Genomic DNA, 18,514 nt, shown 5'->3' with positions numbered 1-18,514 from the left:
TGCAAGCCATGGTATATGAGCTCATATACCATGGTCAACAAATATGGTTGGTGTACACATCAGCGAGAACAGTCGGGTCGGAAGCCGTTGAGCTCAAATATTGCAATTCTTTGGCTGTTTTTAATAAAACAGTCATTCCACTTGCGGTGTTTGGACATGAGAAAGTTATAGCGAACCCGGCACTGCGCGCGTCGTTGGCTCTCTACCATCTCATATCCAACTCGCGCTCATGGAATAATTGTTAAGTAGGATAAGTACTGCAAACCGTTTAATTATCGAGGGGAGTCGTGATACAAAAATACTTTTTACAGTGTACAATACGCTTTCCCTGCGGTGGCAGAAATGTCATTTACTACAGGTGACATAATAACAGTGTATGGGCTTTAACAACTCACCGTTACTTTCCCGTTGAGCTCATAATCTTTCCATGTCTTTCCATCGAAGCTGTACGCCAACGTGTACGTCTTTACCCACTGGTTGTAGTCCATTCGTCCCTGGGTGGCAACGCGTCGTACTTTAGCAACCACGTCAAACTTAGCTTGAATCCACTGATTAGCGTCACTGGTCTTGACACACCAAGCTCCCGCTCGTGAGCCTGTCTTCTGGAAATGAAGCCTGGCATTTTCTGGGCTGTGGTTTGCATCCCACTGTGACGAGGCTTGCAGGGCATCTGGCTTAATGCGGCCACTCTGCATACCGAGTGCGTTCATACACTGCGGGGGACTGGGCGGAACAAAGCCTGGGGGCATGAAAGATAGCGCAGAAAATAAGACGATCTTAAAGGTGGAAAAATGGTCGTTTTTGTTTCCTATAATTTGCTTACTGCCGATCGTGCACTGTTCTCTGGTGAAGTGGCCCTTTTGAATAAAACAATTCTCAAGAGGAACATGGCATTATCTAAAATTTAAAATAATCAACAAAACTAAACAGTTTTTGCTTTTGGTCATAAAGAATAAATAAATAACTTTTTTAAGTGCCAATGTATTAAGCACTGCTGTGCTAATTTATTCATAGAGCCTGAAGTATGGTTATGCATCTAGATTGTCCCTTTGATGTTAAATAGGGAATAAGTAATTAACTGTGAGACCTTAAATAAAATAGACTGGAAAAAGGGGAAAAATTTAAGTATTTTTATGACAAATAAATTTTTCGTAGGAAGTAAATACACCAAATAAATACACAAAAACGTCGCACCACCCCCCCCCCCCCCACCCCAGCCAGAGAGAGACAAATTACATAGTTCAACCTGTTACTAACCTGTTTGACAGCCATGTAACTCAAGTCTCAATGAAATGTGTACGTGCCAGGTTTTGGGGTGTAAACGGAAGTAACGAGTGTAAATTGGTACATCTAGCTTGTTTTCTTTGACTGTATTTTGGTCGGAGTTTCCTGTGAAGATCTGAAAATTGCAAAAAAAGAATAAATGATAGAGGCAAATAAAGCCGCCATCCTTTTTCAACGACCATAGAGAAAAAAGAATTTGAAGTTTTCCATATTTTAGGTAAAATGAACGTTTCACGTGGTTGATAACAAAAAAAACACCCGTATTAGGCTTTTTCACGAGGTTTGACAAAAACTTTCTCATGAATGCTTTAGAATTAATCGCGGGGACAATTACAGAAATGAATTACAGTGAGATGTTTCAAACAGTATACAAAATGCTACCGTGCTGTGAGTAGATTTTTGGTAATTAATTTTTGCACTTATTGCATTAAGAACAGGCCATGGTTAGATTTCCTTTGTTTTAACTTGATGAATGAATGAATGAATGATATAGGTGCTTATATAGCACATTTACAAAGCTCAATGCGCTTCACAGTTAGAATTTTGTTGGATGAGACCGGACGTCAGCATATCAGGCGCCTTTGGCAGCCGCTATCCGTCCATGTATATGATCTCATCACACCACCCAACCCATAGAATAGAAACAGACCACAAACCGGGAACTTTATGCCCTACTCTTTACGATGAGTGTGTGGTTTCTTTAACGTCCCCTGCTGATTGTAACACTGAAGATGCAGGAGACGGGGCCTACGGTTTATTGTCCTTATCCGAGAAGACTAGAACGCCTAACCATGTGCAGATGTAATTACAAAGGCAGCACGTTCTCCTCAATTATTTTAAGACCCTGAGTGTTGGTCCGGTCTGGGAGTCGAACCCGAGACCTCCCGCACGGCAGTCCGGCGCTCTACCAACTGAGCTAACCGGTCGGCGGATGAATAATTAATGAGTAATTATGATGAATTAATTATTCGGATGAATAATTAATGAGTTTGAGAACACTTACAATAGGACCGTTTTCACCGTAGACCTCGTAGAAACCATTATTGAGACTGTATGATATCCAGTAGGACTTCACCCACCGGGTGTAATCGCTTCTTCCTTGGGTCAGAACTTTTGTTATCTTCACCACCTTACCAAAGTCAACCTGTGAGAAAACTTCCATCATCAATATGAGTACTGTGAAATACTGCATGATGATTTGACATGATGATAAGCCCTGCCTCGACCACAGACCTCCCTCTCTGGTTGGTGCGCGGCGCGAGTGGAATTGTAGGCCTGTTTTTACCGCGGTCAAACGTCTCAGGCAGCCTTTCTTTCCATTTCGGCGTTTTTTGTTCATATTGAAGTTTTAGTATGAGTAAGGATAGATAAAAATAGTTGCTGAGCGTAAGCATAATCCCATTTCCTCAGGTAAACGAGTGTTTTTACTTTTTAAATGTTTCGCATCCGAACCAAAGTGCTTTGACAAATGGCGCCGCCGACAAGTCCGCATCTCGCTATTTTCAAACACGTAAAACTTTTTTAGTAAAGCGCCAGAAAACTTAGTAAACTCTTAGGATACCGGTAATGTATCTATCTTTGAACTGTAAAAATTAAAACCTTATGTTTGCAGTACTTTTCTTATTTTTTGCATATTTCGTTTGACCGCGGTCGAAGGCCTGTTGCACTCAAAAAAACTGAATTCTGCGTTTCGCCGCCTTTCCGTGAAGCTCCGTGCTCCCAGTTTTTTTGCCATTGACTAAAAATGCAACAGTAGCTTCGTTTAACTGAAAAGGATTTTTTTGGGCTTGTTTTCTGAAAGGCTTATTTCAGACAGGGCTTTCTATAGGAAGGAATTCTGGAGCTTGTCTTTCTGCTTGAAAAAACTTTTGCGTATAAAACTGCAAATGATAAAACTCCATGTAATTAACAATTGGACCGCGATCTCAAGGTTTCTATCGGCTGATAGCTGGCGAGGGGCAAAGTTCCGAGCTAACTATAAAATTCGATAGAAACCTGGATAGTGAGTAAAATTGTTATTTTTTAGTTATTTTTTAGTAATCGTTATTTTTTGTTTTGAAAGACGATTGGAACACTGGAACGATACGTTAGCTATTTCTATGGGCAAGTAGGGCTTCCTTAATTTGTAATTCACACTTGCTGTTCACAAAGAATGAAAATGAAATTTCCGTAGAATGGGCGAACGAAGGAGGGGTTTAAGTACATGTTTATGCTGGAAACAAGACTTACTGAAGATAAAAAAAGGAAAACAGAATAAAGCATAAGCTAGCATCGTTAACTAACCTGAATCCACTGCCCTATGTCGTTATATCTTGCAGACCAGGCCCCTTTCTTTTCTCCTGACCGAGCTGTATTGAGTCGCGCGCGATCTGGGCCCATGTTGCCATCCCACTGGCTGGAAACTGTTATGGCATTGTCAGCTACGGCGCCGCTTTGGATACCCAGCGCTCCTTCGTGACACTGTGGGCTTGGTTTAGGCGGAGGTGCTCCTGTGTTTGAGAGAGTTTTCTTGTGTCAATTACTGCTGTATCGATCAATCTTTTTCTCCTAGATTAAAAGCTCAATTTATTCGACTGATGTGGTTCTAACTTTTGAGTCTGTCTGTGGCTGAGCCCTAGTGTGCGACCATTCAAATGAAAGCTACAGAGCAGCACTTTCCTGTAGGGCTGTTTATTGTGCTGTACAATGTGTCTCTAAATGGTAAGATTGTAGGCAAAACTGTAGTGTGTGACCATTCAAATTAAGCTTTTGAGTAGTACTTTTATGTAGCAATGTATATTATGCTTTATTAAAAACCTAGCAATGGTATACATGTATTGCAATTCCTGAGTTTTGATTGGTTAACAGGCAATGGTATACGAGCTCATATACCATTGACCACAAATATGGTGGCCGATACGCATCAACAAAAACAGCTAGGGAGCTCAAATATAGCAATTCTTTGGGCGTTTTTAATAAAACAATTATTCCACTCGCGCTTGTTGGATATGAGATCGTTATAGCCAACTCGGCGCTACGCGCCTCGTTGGCTATCTACCATCTCCTATCCAACGCGCGCTCGTGGAATAAATGTTAAGTATAAGATGGTTGTTTATGACTGTGGACGAAACCTTGCTGTGCAACTTATTCAACTGACAGCCATCGAGCAGTACTTTCGTGTCATACTGTTTTTCAGGCTGTACAAGGTGGTTCTAATTTTAAAATCTGTGGGTTAAACACTAGTGTGTGACCATTCCAGCGAAAGTCGTTGAGCAGCAAAACGTCAATGCGGCACGATTTATTACGCTGTACGAAAAAGTGCTAATTTTTAAATCTGTGGTACAAAAAAATACTAGTGTACGTATGACCATTATAACGAAAGCTACTGAGATAAATTCAATATGCTATACAAGGGGTAGTTACTTTTAGCACATCTGCGGAGAAGACCATACTTTGTGACTCAAAGAAAGCTATTGGGCAGCACTTTGGTTTGGTGTTGTTTGTTTTTCAGTATTTTGCAATGCTCACGTCCCTGGTAACTGTTGCTACAATTTTCAAAAGTATAGCAGTTCTTGTTAGGGGGTTATTTTCGAACAGTTGAAATTAAACTTTACCTCTGCGGCAAGTAACAGCACTTAAGTTAACGTGGCCCTAAATCTGCTAAGGTTAAGAAACCGCGACCTTAGTTTGAAACAGTTAAAGTTTTGAGCGTTAGACTAATTTTTATCAGAGCCACTTAAATCTTGTAGCAACAACCTCAAAAGGGCTAGGTGAATTCCATCGAGTTTACACTATACGTCTCCTATCACACTCTCTATCACTTGAACTTTCTTGCTACAGCGTTGCATTGTAGTATTCAACGAGAATTTCTTAAGTGTAACAAGGGTACCTTACCTTGACACGACTCATCCAAAATCATTTGTAGTTTGTCCTTCAATGCGTCAAAGTTGTGGACCTGTACAACATACTGATTGTCGTTCATAGCGATCTGAATCAGCTCCTCTTGGTTTATTCCGTAGCCAATTCCGACTGCAACGGTCCTCACACCTCGTTCCTAAGAGAATTAAGGGTTACAATTTTATCTTAATTACTGTACTAAAAAACCTAACATTGCAAGCCTGTTGGTTTCCTGACAAATTGAAAAATAGAGATAACGTTGCTCAACCAAAGTGATTGAATATTTAATATACAATGACAAATCCTTTTTATAAAAATAACTCAGTGGCGGATCCAGACCTTTCAGGTAAGTTGGGGGCCCGTTCATCTAGACCCTGAAATAAGGGGGGCACGCTCTCGAAAATAATTTTCCTCGCCCCCTTGGGTCTTAGTTTGGCCTAAAAATAAGGTGGGGCCCCTGTCCCCTCCCCTATAGATCCGCCACTGTAACTGAGAGAATTCTCCCGCGCTCATTGGTCGAGAGCCATGGTCAACGAGAGTATCGACCATGGAAATGACGTGACCTGTAACGCAACGTAAGACAAATTTCGGAAAACTTAAGAAATTGTCGTGTTTTGTCAAAAAAAAGAATTTAGCGCGTTGTGAAATATGGAAAATGGAATATTTAAGTGGAATATTTGCACATCCGTCGGCTTCAAGTGCAAGAACTGCAACCTTACAAGCTGTCACATGCGAGCGCGATTTCGCATTATTTTTCCGTCTAACTCACCACTAAATTTTCGGTGTTATTGTATAAAACAAATCTACCACACTCTTTAAGACCGTAACATGTCCAAAATTTTGCAATTAATTCACTCGCCTAACGGCTCGTGGTTCCACTTGTGAGTTTTGAACATTCTATGACGTCATTTCTGTGGTCTTTATTGAGGAATGTAGACCATGAAAAAATCTGGTTGATTTGTTTATTGTTACATGACGTACTAACCTGAAGTGGTTGTAGTACTTCAGGGTATGGCTTGCTGCCTCGGTTGGTCTTTCCATCGGTAAGTACAATCAAAATGTTAGGTTTGTCGTTACGATCTCCTCCAGCATCAGTGAACAGCTTATTAGCAGCCATTTCCAAAGCTTTGTCTGTGCGGGTCCACCTTCCAGGAAAGCTAATCTCCATAACGCGCTTTTTAAGTTCGACAATATCGTGATATTTTGCGTTCGCAAAGTCAAATTCCAGTCTGGAATCCGTGCTGTATGTGATGACACCAAAGTGCGTCGCTTTGGTGGAGACTGAAAAGTGAGATATCAACGATTGGACGAAGTCTTTAGCTTTTATGAAGTTAGCTTTGCGTACACTTCCCGAGCCATCAAGAATGATTCCGACATCTAATGCCTTGGTGCAAGCTGCAAAATTAAGACAACATTCCAAAACTATTAAGTTAAACAAGTTTGAATAAATAGCAATCGAAGGGAACGGTTGTTGGTGACTTACGTTTCGATAACTTAAACGAAAGTCAACTTCAGAGTCAAGATGACTTTCGCTCAGGTTGTCGAAACATCAGTCGCCAAGAACGATTCTTTTCAGAACTACTCTCACCCGTACAATTACACTATACGAACTACAGATCTTAACACCGTCATAAAAATTCACTTGACCCATAAATATATCGCTGAGCAATTTCACAGCTTAATTAAAGGGTCATTTTTTCGTGCTCTCAAACACAAGCCAAATGATTTCATATCTGCTTATTATAAAATTGGGGCAGCTGTAACGAACCTGTAAAAAAGTATGGATTTAACATAAATTGCTTCCTAGCTTTTTGCTGGGTGTTTAAATTGTCGTCGGAAAACCTTTTCTTGATAGCCGACAAAGTTGATTTAAGAAAAATGAATAGCTTCTTGATCACATATAGTTCACTGGTTTTCCACTGTTTGCGTTCTAAAAAGAAAACAGGTGATGTCAACGTCCATGATTTATCAGCAACAATTTTAAATTTATGGACAGTGCCCAAAAGAAAAGGATGTCACTCTTCAATAAAAGCGAGTGACAATAAAATTAAACCACAATTTTACAGGGACCGGATTCAATGTTCACATTTTCATCATATATTCTTTCGACCTCAGGAAACTTTAATTCGTTCGAGATAAAACTTATTACTCTTCGCAGAAACTTACGTTTAGGACATGGGTTCTCAGAACACGCCCCAGTCTCCTCGACTTCTCCCACGCAACTCTGTCCGTTGCCTTTTGGTGGAGGATTGGTGCAGGATCGCTCACGAACTTTGATTCCTCCGCCACACGTCTTGGAGCACTGGGTCCAACTGGACCACTCGGACCAGGCCCCATCCACATCTCCTGCGCCTGATGAGAGATTTACAAGTACTCAATACTTAGTTGTAATGTAAGCTGAGCATTGCGGTATGAGAGCAAGTACTTTCTTAAGAAAAGTGGCATTTTGGTTAACAAGTTTTTTTTTTTTAATTTTGTTTAGATGAGGATTTTCTCTTTGTGTACACGAGATATCAGTGTTTGAGGCAGCTTTCACTTTGAACTAAGTTCCAAAGGTTGTGAAAGTCAATACAAGAAAATGCCTTTTATTAAATTTGTAAGATAAATAGTAAAAGATGGCTAAGAAAGAGAGCGAATGAACGACTGTGAGCCATTTAGATTTTAACGATGTTTTTTCCTTTATAAGTAAAATAAAAATTCGCGAGGTAAAAACTATTTTTGCTTACAACCTCCAGAACAGATCCTGTCTTAGCTAACCATGCGTAGAAGTCATATATCAGACACGAGAGACAGTGTTTTATTGGGATATCCAAACACCGAGAAAAGAGTTGAAAATGCGACGCGCAGCAGAATATTTTTTACGAATTTCAAGGTGTTTGGATTGTCGATGAAACACTGTCTCGAGTGTTTGATTTGTATTTCTCAATCGAAACAAAAACTACGGAGTAAACGGAGAAATAAAATCGCAAATATCTGTGCTAAGTAAGACCGGGTATCCAAACCTCCTTCACCGTTATGATTTTCTTTGTTTGAACTTAATGAATTATTAATGAGTTTGAGAATAGGCGGTATTTCACAGCAATGAAGAAATTCATTCCATTTGATTAAAAAAAAATCATTCAAATATTGTTTTTATAGGCAACGACAATTAATGACGACAATAGGAGATTGCGATAGATGGGTTAACTTTAGTTAACGACTTTTCAAGAACAATTACTTTAAAACAACTTCGACGATTTAAGTTCACTCGAACAAAATCTTTTTATATTGCATTTACCTTGACAAGATTCCGTTAAAATTTGCTGCAGGCTTTTTCTCAGGTCATCAAAGTCGTTAACATGTATTACATACTGCGGGTTGCCAGCAGCAATCTCCAGAAGCTCATCATCGCCAATGTTTTGGCCAATACCAACAGCAACAGTGCGGACACCCTTGTTCTAAAAACAACAACAAGTCATTTACCACACGCTTAAAGGGACTATGTCATGGATTTTAACAGATTTTTGAACAGCCAAAATTTTTATAAGTGTCGTAGGATACTTAAAATGATGGTACGTTTTTATAGCAATTGCTATTTTAGAGCTCTAAAACTGTTTAAAAGCGCGTTTGGCTGCGGATGGAAATGGATTGCAGTTTAAAAACGTTCGCCAATGTTTTAAAATAGTTTCCGCGCACCTTAAAAATTCGATATGTATAGCCGAAGTTTGATTTCTATCCCCAAATAAAGGTTATATCTTCAGTTAAATGTTCAAAGACAATGCTTTTCATGGGTAAAGTTGCCTACCACTTATTTCAGAACAGTTTAGACCAAAAATCTGCGAAATCCCAGTGACATAGTCCCGTTAACGCTTTGGGGCAGTTTTCACTGAACTAATTGTCGTAAAACGAAAACCAATGCGATCGCAATGGCCAGTTGTAGCAGACATCAATAATACAACGAAGAAGAAGAACACTATATACGTTATCAGTGCTAAGCACGAAAAAATAGATGTAACCAAGCCGCAAGTCGTTTGTTTGACATCTGATTGGTGGAGCGAAAGGCGCGAATTTTTATACCAATTAGAGATCGTTGTAAAGCAAATCCAAAGCAAATGAGGATCAACACAAGCGCATTTCGCTTGAATTTGGTAGAATAGAGGTCATAATGTTTCCTCTATGAAAACGCTCGCATATTACTTTTAGATTTCTGTATAATTGTCAAAATTTGTGAGCTTTGAAGTAAGCCAGTAATATTTAAAAGGCTTTCAGACATTTATATACTGAGCTTGGTTCATATCCATTATTGAGAGTAAAAAGCGAAAGCGAAAGTCTTGCGCTATATTGTAATCACAAAATAGCCTTCCTCGAATAGATTATAGCTCTACTCTATCTCGGGGACGAAATGGCGTGTTATGGCCTTTATCTGAGTATAAGACAGAAACTAATTTCCCCCTTATTTAATAAAATATCCCCCTTGCCATCAGGCAGCAAAACACATACAGTATTTCCCTTCTACTAACCTGCAATGGTTTCAGGACATTCTGATACGCCCTACTTCCACTGTTGGTCTTTCCATCGGTCATCACAACAAGAACGTTCCCAGCGTCCCCTCTGTCACCGCCAGCTGAGCTAAAAATATCATTGGCTGCCATCTCCAACGCCAAGTCGGTCCTAGTCCCTCCTCCGGGATACTCAAACGCCTTAATAGCGTCCTGGAGCTTGGAGAGAGTGTGATATTCGGAATTTGCCAGGTTGAATTTTAGTGTAGCATGTGAACCGTACACGATAGCTCCGACATGGGTACCTTGTTGAGACACAGATAGATGGCCGACAAGTTCCGAGAGAAATTCCAGACCTTTTTTAAAGTCGTCCCTGCCAACACTGATTGAGCCGTCAATTATGAGGCCGACATCCAGAGATTTCTTGCAAGCTGTTGAAAATACAGACACAAGGGAAGTTAGTTAAGGCTTATTTTTACTAGCGCCGGCTCAGAGTAGGATTTGTAATCAGAAACGCTGAGTGTTACGATTTTGTGAAAATTAAACCGACGGAGTTGTAATAATAATAATAATAATAATAATAATAATAATGATAATGATAATCAATTTATATAGCGCATTTTTCATATGTAATGTTCAAATGCGCTGTACACATACTGTAATTTACTACACAAAGGCCAGACCACAACACCGGGAACTTCCTGCCCTACTCTTTGCGAATAGTGTGTGGGTTCTTTAACGTCCCCTGTTATATGACTGAAGATACAGGAGACGGGCCTACGGTTTATCGTCCTTTTCCGAGAAGACTAGAATGAATTCTAACCATTTGCAGATGTAATTACAAAGGCAGCACATTCTCCTCAGTTATTTTAAGACCCTGAGTGTTGGTCCGGTCTGGGGTTCGAACCCACGACCTCCCGCACAGCAGTCCGGCGCTCTACCAACTGAGCTAACCAGCTGAGTTTCGATTCCGCTTATGACTCCATCGCTTATGATCCAGTAAAAACTAGATTGTCGAAGTCGCAAACAGAAAGGAAGCACTCGGAGGGCCTGAGAGCTAGCATTAAGATTGCCTTGTTCTTTCGCTTCTGCTTGCGACTCCGACCAAGTAGTTTTCACTGGATCATAAGCAACGTAGTCATTCGTAAAATCGGAAAAAAATGAAAACGTTCCGATTGTTCCTTCTCCGATTCCGTCAAGCTTATGACTCAGCTTACGACTGCGATTTTCGATCTTTACTAGGTCGTAAGCGCTCTTACAAGTCCTTTTACGACCCCGACTGCGACCCCGTCCGTAGTAAAATCCAGCTTTAAGTAACCAACTTAGCAAATGCAAGAGAGAATAAAGGGATCCAGTATTAGAACGGCGCGTGGGAGAAGTACGTAGGAGGCATGCTTTTCCTCACGCGTGTTCCCTGTGACTCGCGCTTTCTTTCGCCTGTTTCCCAAGATAAAGTAAAAATATCTTTAAGCTGAAGCTCACTTACGGTCAAGACATGGATCCTCGTTACATTTCGCCTCCTCCTCCGGTTCACCAAGATGTTCGCAGCCATTTCCGTTCCCCACAGGGGCAGGGTCAGTACAGGTTCTTTCTCGTGCCTTTGTTCCACCTCCACAACTTACGCTACACTCGGTCCACTGTGACCACATGGAGTAACCGCCATTCACATCAGCTGGTTTTACTGCAATTACAAGCAGAAAAAAAGCATTTAGAGCAGTTTTCGATTGAGTGTCTAAAACCAAAACCAAATAAATCACTCTAGCCAATCACAAAGGACACAGACGGTTTAGTGAGCCAATCAAAACTTGAAGCAAATACACGTAGCCGGCGCGAAGCGCGAGGAAACATGTCTGAGTGAGTCACGATTGATTTTGGTTTTTCTTCTGATTGGTTGAAAAAGTGGCGCAAGTAATGCAAACCGTGGTAAACGCAAATTACTTTCAGTTTGACACTCGAGTAAAAATCGCCCTTCCTGGTGAGTAAGAGTATTTAGGAGTTCAGATATTTATGACTTTACATTGTTTGTCACCGACTCAAAATGTTCCAGTAAAAACAGTTCAGTAAAGATAAAATCACATTTCTTTGAGTTGACTTAGTATCTGCAAATAATTTGAAAGAGCAATGTTTAGGATGGCACGTTTTAAGTTCTAATTAAGCCTCGATCTTTCGCAGTCACAAAAGCATCTTCGTTATTCCTGTTTGGTTAACTGTTATCTTTAAAGTGTAAACAATTATTTTGATGTTTCTGTCTCCAATTTGAAGTTAATTTTGTACAATATGGTATATATAGGTATATCACAAAACACGATTTAAGTTGTACTATCAATCAATCAATCAATCAATCTTTATTAAACATGGTCAGCAGGCTTAGCTGAAGAGCTAGTTTGCAGGTGTGCCACAAAATAAAAATATCAAATAGAAAATAAAAACTTCTTGGAAGTACCACAGGATAGAACTAGAGAGGAGAGAGACTAGCTATACATCGGAATTTAAACAACTGCAATTGGCCCCAGCCAGCTTGCCAGCCAGGAACATTTTGAGAGGTGGCTGTATGAATGTTACCAAATAAAACTGTTTAATTTAAAAATTGGGAAATTTCATGCATCTTCATTATCCAAATGTCTACGAATCAAACAAAAAAAATTAATTATGCCAATGAAAAACATATATACTTACAGTCCTTCAGTCGGTAGATATAGTTGGTGCTTTGAGCTCCAACACATTCCATATCCTTATTTACATCACAAGGAGGGATTGGATCAACCAGCTCTTGGACGCACTTGCTCGGTGGGGCTTCTCCATATTTGTTGAATAAAGTTTCTCCATTCTCGCCACTCCAGCACTCACCATAGAATTGCATTCCAAATACTTTCCAGCCTTTCTCACGAGTGGCATTTGCACAGCGGCAAGCAAGACTAAAAGGGAAAGGATATGGAGTGGAGACAAATTAATGATTGTCACAAATGACTCGAAAAAACCAAAAAGGAACCAGTAAACCTAATTTATATTCAACTTAAATATCTCCCTAGTACTTCAAATGACTGCAGCTCCCGCTAAATATATAAAGACAATTTTCAATTCCAAATATGATAAAATCCAGATTTCTGGAACTCCAAAACAATTCGAACCAGAATTTTTTTCCTTCACTCAGTCAAACACTAGCCCCTGTTTTAACTTCCTCCCCCGGGTCGAACTCAGAGATACAAAAAAAAAAATCACCAAACATGCAATGTGTTTCCCCCAATTATACAAAATTTGGTTATTTCATTTTTTCATTATTATTTTTTTGGTACCGGTAATTTCATTTTACTGAGATTTACAATGTATTGGGGAGGGAGAGGGGGGAGATTATATAACATTCAACCTCATAGAGCCAGTTTTTTTTTTCTTAAAAACCCATCATTTCATCAGGGGCCCACATCTATTCTGAGAAAACTGTTGGGCATACAGAGCGAGGCCCTGCAGCAGTTACCTGAGCATAGACTCCTCCCATGCATGCCAGTCAAGCCTGTGTCCATCGTAGGCATCACTCTTTGGATCTCTGTCATTAATCAAGAGATCAGGAAGAGTTCGCATACCATTCTTTGTGTTGTCCTTGAAGCATCCCACTTTTTCCCAAGTTCGCTCGCACTTGGTATGAGGGAGAGCATTATGAGCTGGAAAAAAAACAGTAAATGACATCAGGAACATGAGATTCAAACTTAAGGGCATCGGGGGTGGGGGTGAGGGGAGAGTCAGGGGGAAGTTATTAAAGGACCTGTTATCTGATGAGTACTGTTCTACAAATGAAACTATAATATTGTTAGATTTTGATCGTTCTTAAGCTTATTGAAATCGCCCTAAGAAAAGAAATTAATAAATGAGCAATAATAATGCAAAAATATAAGCTTAAGCACAAACCCCTTCAAAAAGGTAAAATTCCTCATGATAACAAACCACCCCACCCACCCACCCCTGTGACAGCTCTTTTACCCACTCCACCCCCTACCCTACCCTACCAAAAAAGAAAAAGGAAAAGAAAACAGAAAAATAAAATTTCGTTTGGTTTCTATATCGGAATTGTACGGCGGTATACAAACAGTACTATTTTCTTGAAACATTAAAATGCATTGCACAGAAGCTGGCGTTTTGTTATCCAACCTTACCTTTGTTAACATCAAAGAGAACTGTATACAAAGCAAATTGCACCTAAATATCCTGATAATTTTGTTTCCCGTTCTGAAGACGCGTATATATCACTTTCACCACAACGTCATAGAAATCATGAGGGCTCAGATCGCGGAGTTTGAACGCCAATGATTCTCCTCTTTTCTTTTCGATTTCGGTGTTCCAGAAATCACAGAAAGCTTGCTTGATTGATTGGGTTGATTGATTGGGTTGATTGATTGGGTTGATTTTGAGTAAAACGAGCTTCATTTTAGCTACTGGCAATACACAATATCCGAACCACCGACGCATTGTCGACCGCCATCTTGTGGCTTTTTGAAGGAGGGTAACCAGGCCTTTTGGAAAATTTGGATGGGACTCGTGGAATGGGAGAGTAGAGGTGTTTTCTTTTGAAGAATGAATGCTGGGAAATAAAGGCTCCTAAAAGTCTTGTCATAGTTGCGGTAAAAGAGATGAGTGATTGACGATTTTGACGGCTAAACTATTAAATGTTTACAAACCTCTTTTTCCGTGAACAAGAAGCAAGTTGAGAGCAACCACGAGAAGAGAAAACCGCATCGTTGCGGCAAATAAAGCAATCTGCAAAAAGGTATTTGCATTAAATATATTACATAACAAGTATTGTATTCACTTGTCGATTATTTATAAAATAAAATACGATTTGGATGAAGAAAGTGTTTAATTTTTCGCGGGGAGAAAATATATCTGAAAACGTTATGTCTTTTATCGCCGGCTGAACACTGAGAGTAACATGGGTATACCTGGTAATTCCTTTCGCTTTTTTTCTTCCAAACTGTCTATATCTTTCATTCAGTTATATCAATTGTAGAAACCAACTGTTTTCTCTTCTTCTGTATAAAATTTTTTTGTCACAGGACCTCGTTTGTTTGTTAGTTAACAAAACTAAATAAATCGAATCACGGAGTATTTGTCTATCGAGTTTTAATCATCCATCATCAATATGTCAGATTAACTTTCAAAGAGCCCGCCAAATCTAATAAAAGTTTTTTTTCTCTTATAGCAAAAAAAGTACATCACAAAAAAGTTAAACTAGGTTCAAGTGTTGCCCTCCATTCGGGGCGACTATCTTTGACGTGTCCGTTATAAAATTAAAAAAAAACACTTATTATAGATGAGAAGTAAACTTGATATTTAAAAAAAAAAAATCAAATCGTCTGATGTATATATAGATTTTATCAAGGAGGTAGTCTTATGCTTTCTTTGAAGTCTCTTACTTGTATATAAAAAAGAAAATTTTAAAGGCCGTTTTATGTATATACGAAGCCGCCAAAGACCTAACTCAGAAAAACCTATCGCTGAACCACATAAAGGAGTAATTCAAAGAAATTAAATACTACCGTCATTGTAACTTAAAAATGTTTATAACAGCTTCAAAATAGCTCTTCCAAAAAGTCGAGTCCTGCAACTAAAGTACTAGCAAAATCTTCACGTAGTTTACAAACGGTAAAAACGTTTCATTTTAGGTGAATAATCGATCACTTTGTATCTGAAGTCAACTCAACAGCAACATGCATTTTTTTTCAAAATCTACAATCTCTTAAACCCGAACAGTTATAACGGATAAATTAAAAACTTAACGAAAAACTATTTTTGTGCAACTTAACGTTGAGTTCCCTCTGAAAAAAAAAAGAGATATAAGAATATATACAGTTCAACTCACCTTTTTCCGTTCTCTGAGGCCTTCCCCTCTCTTGCCCGGGGGCTTTAGGAAAGTGACTGTTGCAGATTTCGTTTCGGCTTTAAACGACGCAGTATTTACATACAAAAGACCCTACCAGTATTTTTAACACGTTCAGTGTCTAATTTAGTCACTTAGAATCGATTAGGTTCGACATAAAAGCTGGAAACAAGATTAAAAACTAGCTATGAAATGCTGTATCGGTTTTAATTTGTTTTATTTTGTGCAAACAATTTGCTTTTAATTTCAAATTAAAGGATCGCCGAACCGATATGTTTGCGCAAAACGAAAACAAAAGTCCCCTACTTAAAACGGTTTTGAAATATTTGCTTTTAATAAGATCATGGTAAATACGGATGTTCTGTAGAGGCGGGAGAGGTTATTTCGCAGTTTATATACTCGGCTCGCTAAAACAGATTTCAAGTATCTTCTCAAACGAACCGTCGCGCTAATCGAACCATTACTAATTTTGTTTGTAGTTAAAGAAATGGATTGTACTGCAATCTCTACCTCCTTCCTTCCATACATTTTACTTTTTTTAATCTTTCTTCAAATGATAAATGAGGGTTAAAATGTTCCTAACTCTCCGATAGCAATTCTCTTGTTGGGCAATTTCAACGAGAAAGTAAAACAAAGCTACTGCGCCTAAATGTAATCGGCGTTTTCTTGGCATGTATATGACAATTAAACAGAACTTTGCGGCGTTTTGCAAAATTTGAATTTTCCTTTGATTTTGATGACGAACTTAAACTTTTGGCAGCAAGTTAAAAAGTTTGGATATGTTAGAATCAGCTGCAAAATTTCATTTTTTTTTTTTCGTATTCTTTAGCGTAGCCGAACATTGAAGGGACAAGAGATGTTAGAGAGAGAAATTTAACGCTCAGATATTGCTAAAGGTTTTCAGTCGACAAAAGGTTTTGGAAAAGAGAATTTTCTAAAAAGTCAAAAGCTTTCTAAGCTTTTCGATTGGTAAAAATGAAATTTCAACAATGTATTTTGGATATTTTGCGCGCAGTTTTGGTAACATAACGGACCTCTTAAAATTTCCATTATTTTTGTTAGCGCTGCATCTTGAGAGTAGCATCACTTTTTTGTTGACATGTGCTCGGCTCGTATCCACCGCCGCTTTTCAAATAAAACTCGCCATCCAGCTTTGATCAGAACTGTTTTCCTTCGCTTCTGACAGATTGAACAAATTTCGACGCGGTTTCCCCGATCTGTACAGGAAAGACCAAAAAAGCTATTCAATTCATATATTGTTTTTTTTTTAAGTGTTCTTATTTTGGAATATTCGTTTGAACAAAAGTTAAGTTTGTTATACACTTGAAAGCAATCCTGCTAAATAGAGTTCTCAGTGCAATTTAAGTCAGAAGCATTTCGAGAGAAAAAATTGAATTGCTTGTCAAAATACAATCATGTTTTTGAAAAATAAGTAAATTGTTATTTTCGGCTACATTATTCTTTGAAAGAGCGATTATTCGTGATCAATAGTAGCTTTTCTCGGGTTTTACCAGAAAAAAAATAGCAATTGTTAACAATATTTTTCTTTTTGATACCTAAAGTAAACAGGCAGTCATAGAAAAAAGTCGAATATTAAACATCCAATAATATCAACCTTGTGTTTATTCAGCCGTACGTAAATTAAAAGACCGACACTTTTGTCATTTTACATTCAGAATATTGCCAAGAGATTCAAAATAAAACTAAAGTACACACATTGTTTCAGAGAGGAATCGATTCACTAATGTTCAAAACGGTTAAAGTAACTCGTACTGAATGGTAGACCGATAGAAATTTATAAACTGTTACTAGAAATGCCACTTATTTTGCCTATTTTTATTGTGAACTGGTAAATCAAAAGTATCAGGTTTTAATAGTCTTTCCGACAGTTCTTTTACCAAACTTATGGATTTCGTTGCACGGTTAAATCAAAATCCGCTTGCTTTTTTCCTTTAATGTTCGCGTTTGCTCTGCAGTTATCACCAGTTTCTACATAGAAAAAATTACGGGAAATTAAAATGAATGTTCACTTTTATAATCAGATTCTTTCAAAATTGATTTATGCCTTTAATTTATTACAAGAGTAAATTTAATTTGTGAGATATTATCCAATTTAAGACATGTTATTAAAAAGGTAACATGAAAGAACCTGTCTTTTTATTAAATTAAAATCAGCACCTTGTTTAGTTTTCTTTAATTTAACATCGAAAGTTAATTTTGTCCAACACTGATAAGAGATCGATTTTTCTCGATACAACGCCACAAACGCCGTTCCGTTTCAATCGGTGCTTTATCGATAGTTTCATACGAGTTGCCAATTTCAAGATCTTGGGGGCTATTCGGGAAACAGCCTTCGTTATCAGGAAGCCATTAGATGGAGGTCTAAGTAGGCTATACCGAAACATCCTATAAAATGTTCATTATTTAGAGTTTTTAGCCAGTAATATAACCAATCAGTTTTATGTATTCAAAAAATGCTATAATAGAGTAAACTGGTGACTTTCAGTTTACACAAACTGAGCGTGGTTCCCTCAAAGGCACTCGCGATGCTTGCTAGTTTTAATTTAAAACTGCCCTTCAATGATACCTTGAAAGCATCTTTAATAAACAGCCCAGCTACAAAAGAGTGTATGCCATTCGACACATCTGAATTTCGTTTGTATCAAAGCTTTCACTGTGCTTCACTCATGCATGGTCAAGCATAAAAACCCAGGGAGGACTCTCTACAGTGAACTAGCTATACGAGGAGGCTCCTCCCAAACGAGATTCCTTTTTCAAACCGTAGGTATACAAAAAGGTAGGGATTTCACGCGTTGAAAAAGATGCAGTTTCCCTTCTGTAGGTATGTAAAAGAGGTTCCATTTTCTATTGAAGGTATACGAAAGGGTTACCTTTTCTGTCAAAAATGGAATATAGAATAGTGAGGCTTTTGACCTCAGGGCGGAGCCTCCACGGGCATAAAATACCTCTATACCCCCCTCCCCACTCCCCCCCCCCCCCACCCCCACTG

General features: G+C 38.7%; 1 protein-coding gene across 3 annotated transcripts in view; it reads right to left on the bottom strand.

Annotated features, from left to right (window-relative positions):
• The window catches only part of LOC144633234 (uncharacterized), a 47,427-nt gene extending 31,926 nt beyond the window's left edge, over positions 1 to 15,501 (bottom strand). For 2 of the 3 annotated variants that reach the window (XM_078492060.1, XM_078492061.1), the window contains exons 1-13: positions 14,306 to 14,384; positions 13,111 to 13,294; positions 12,315 to 12,553; positions 11,125 to 11,319; positions 9,660 to 10,069; positions 8,438 to 8,597; positions 7,327 to 7,512; positions 6,146 to 6,555; positions 5,158 to 5,317; positions 3,568 to 3,773; positions 2,288 to 2,428; positions 1,258 to 1,399; positions 396 to 739 (exon numbers count right to left, since the gene is read on the bottom strand). In XM_078492060.1, coding sequence (XP_078348186.1) covers positions 396 to 739; positions 1,258 to 1,399; positions 2,288 to 2,428; positions 3,568 to 3,773; positions 5,158 to 5,317; positions 6,146 to 6,555; positions 7,327 to 7,512; positions 8,438 to 8,597; positions 9,660 to 10,069; positions 11,125 to 11,319; positions 12,315 to 12,553; positions 13,111 to 13,294; positions 14,306 to 14,363 — 2,835 coding nt within the window. In that variant the 5' untranslated portion in view covers positions 14,364 to 14,384. Of the gene's footprint in view, positions 1 to 395; positions 740 to 1,257; positions 1,400 to 2,287; positions 2,429 to 3,567; positions 3,774 to 5,157; positions 5,318 to 6,145; positions 6,556 to 7,326; positions 7,513 to 8,437; positions 8,598 to 9,659; positions 10,070 to 11,124; positions 11,320 to 12,314; positions 12,554 to 13,110; positions 13,295 to 14,305; positions 14,385 to 15,486 lie in introns of those variants that run through there. The other variant, XM_078492059.1, reaches the window with a different exon arrangement.
• Positions 15,502 to 18,514: the final 3,013 nt, after the last annotated feature.

Source organism: Oculina patagonica, chromosome 12, assembly GCF_052425735.1.
Source record: "Oculina patagonica isolate OP01 chromosome 12, crgOcupat, whole genome shotgun sequence".
Taxonomy (NCBI): domain Eukaryota; kingdom Metazoa; phylum Cnidaria; class Anthozoa; order Scleractinia; family Oculinidae; genus Oculina; species Oculina patagonica.
The sequence above is the reverse complement of the archived record's forward strand: the minus strand, read 5'-3'. Positions and strand labels throughout refer to the sequence as shown.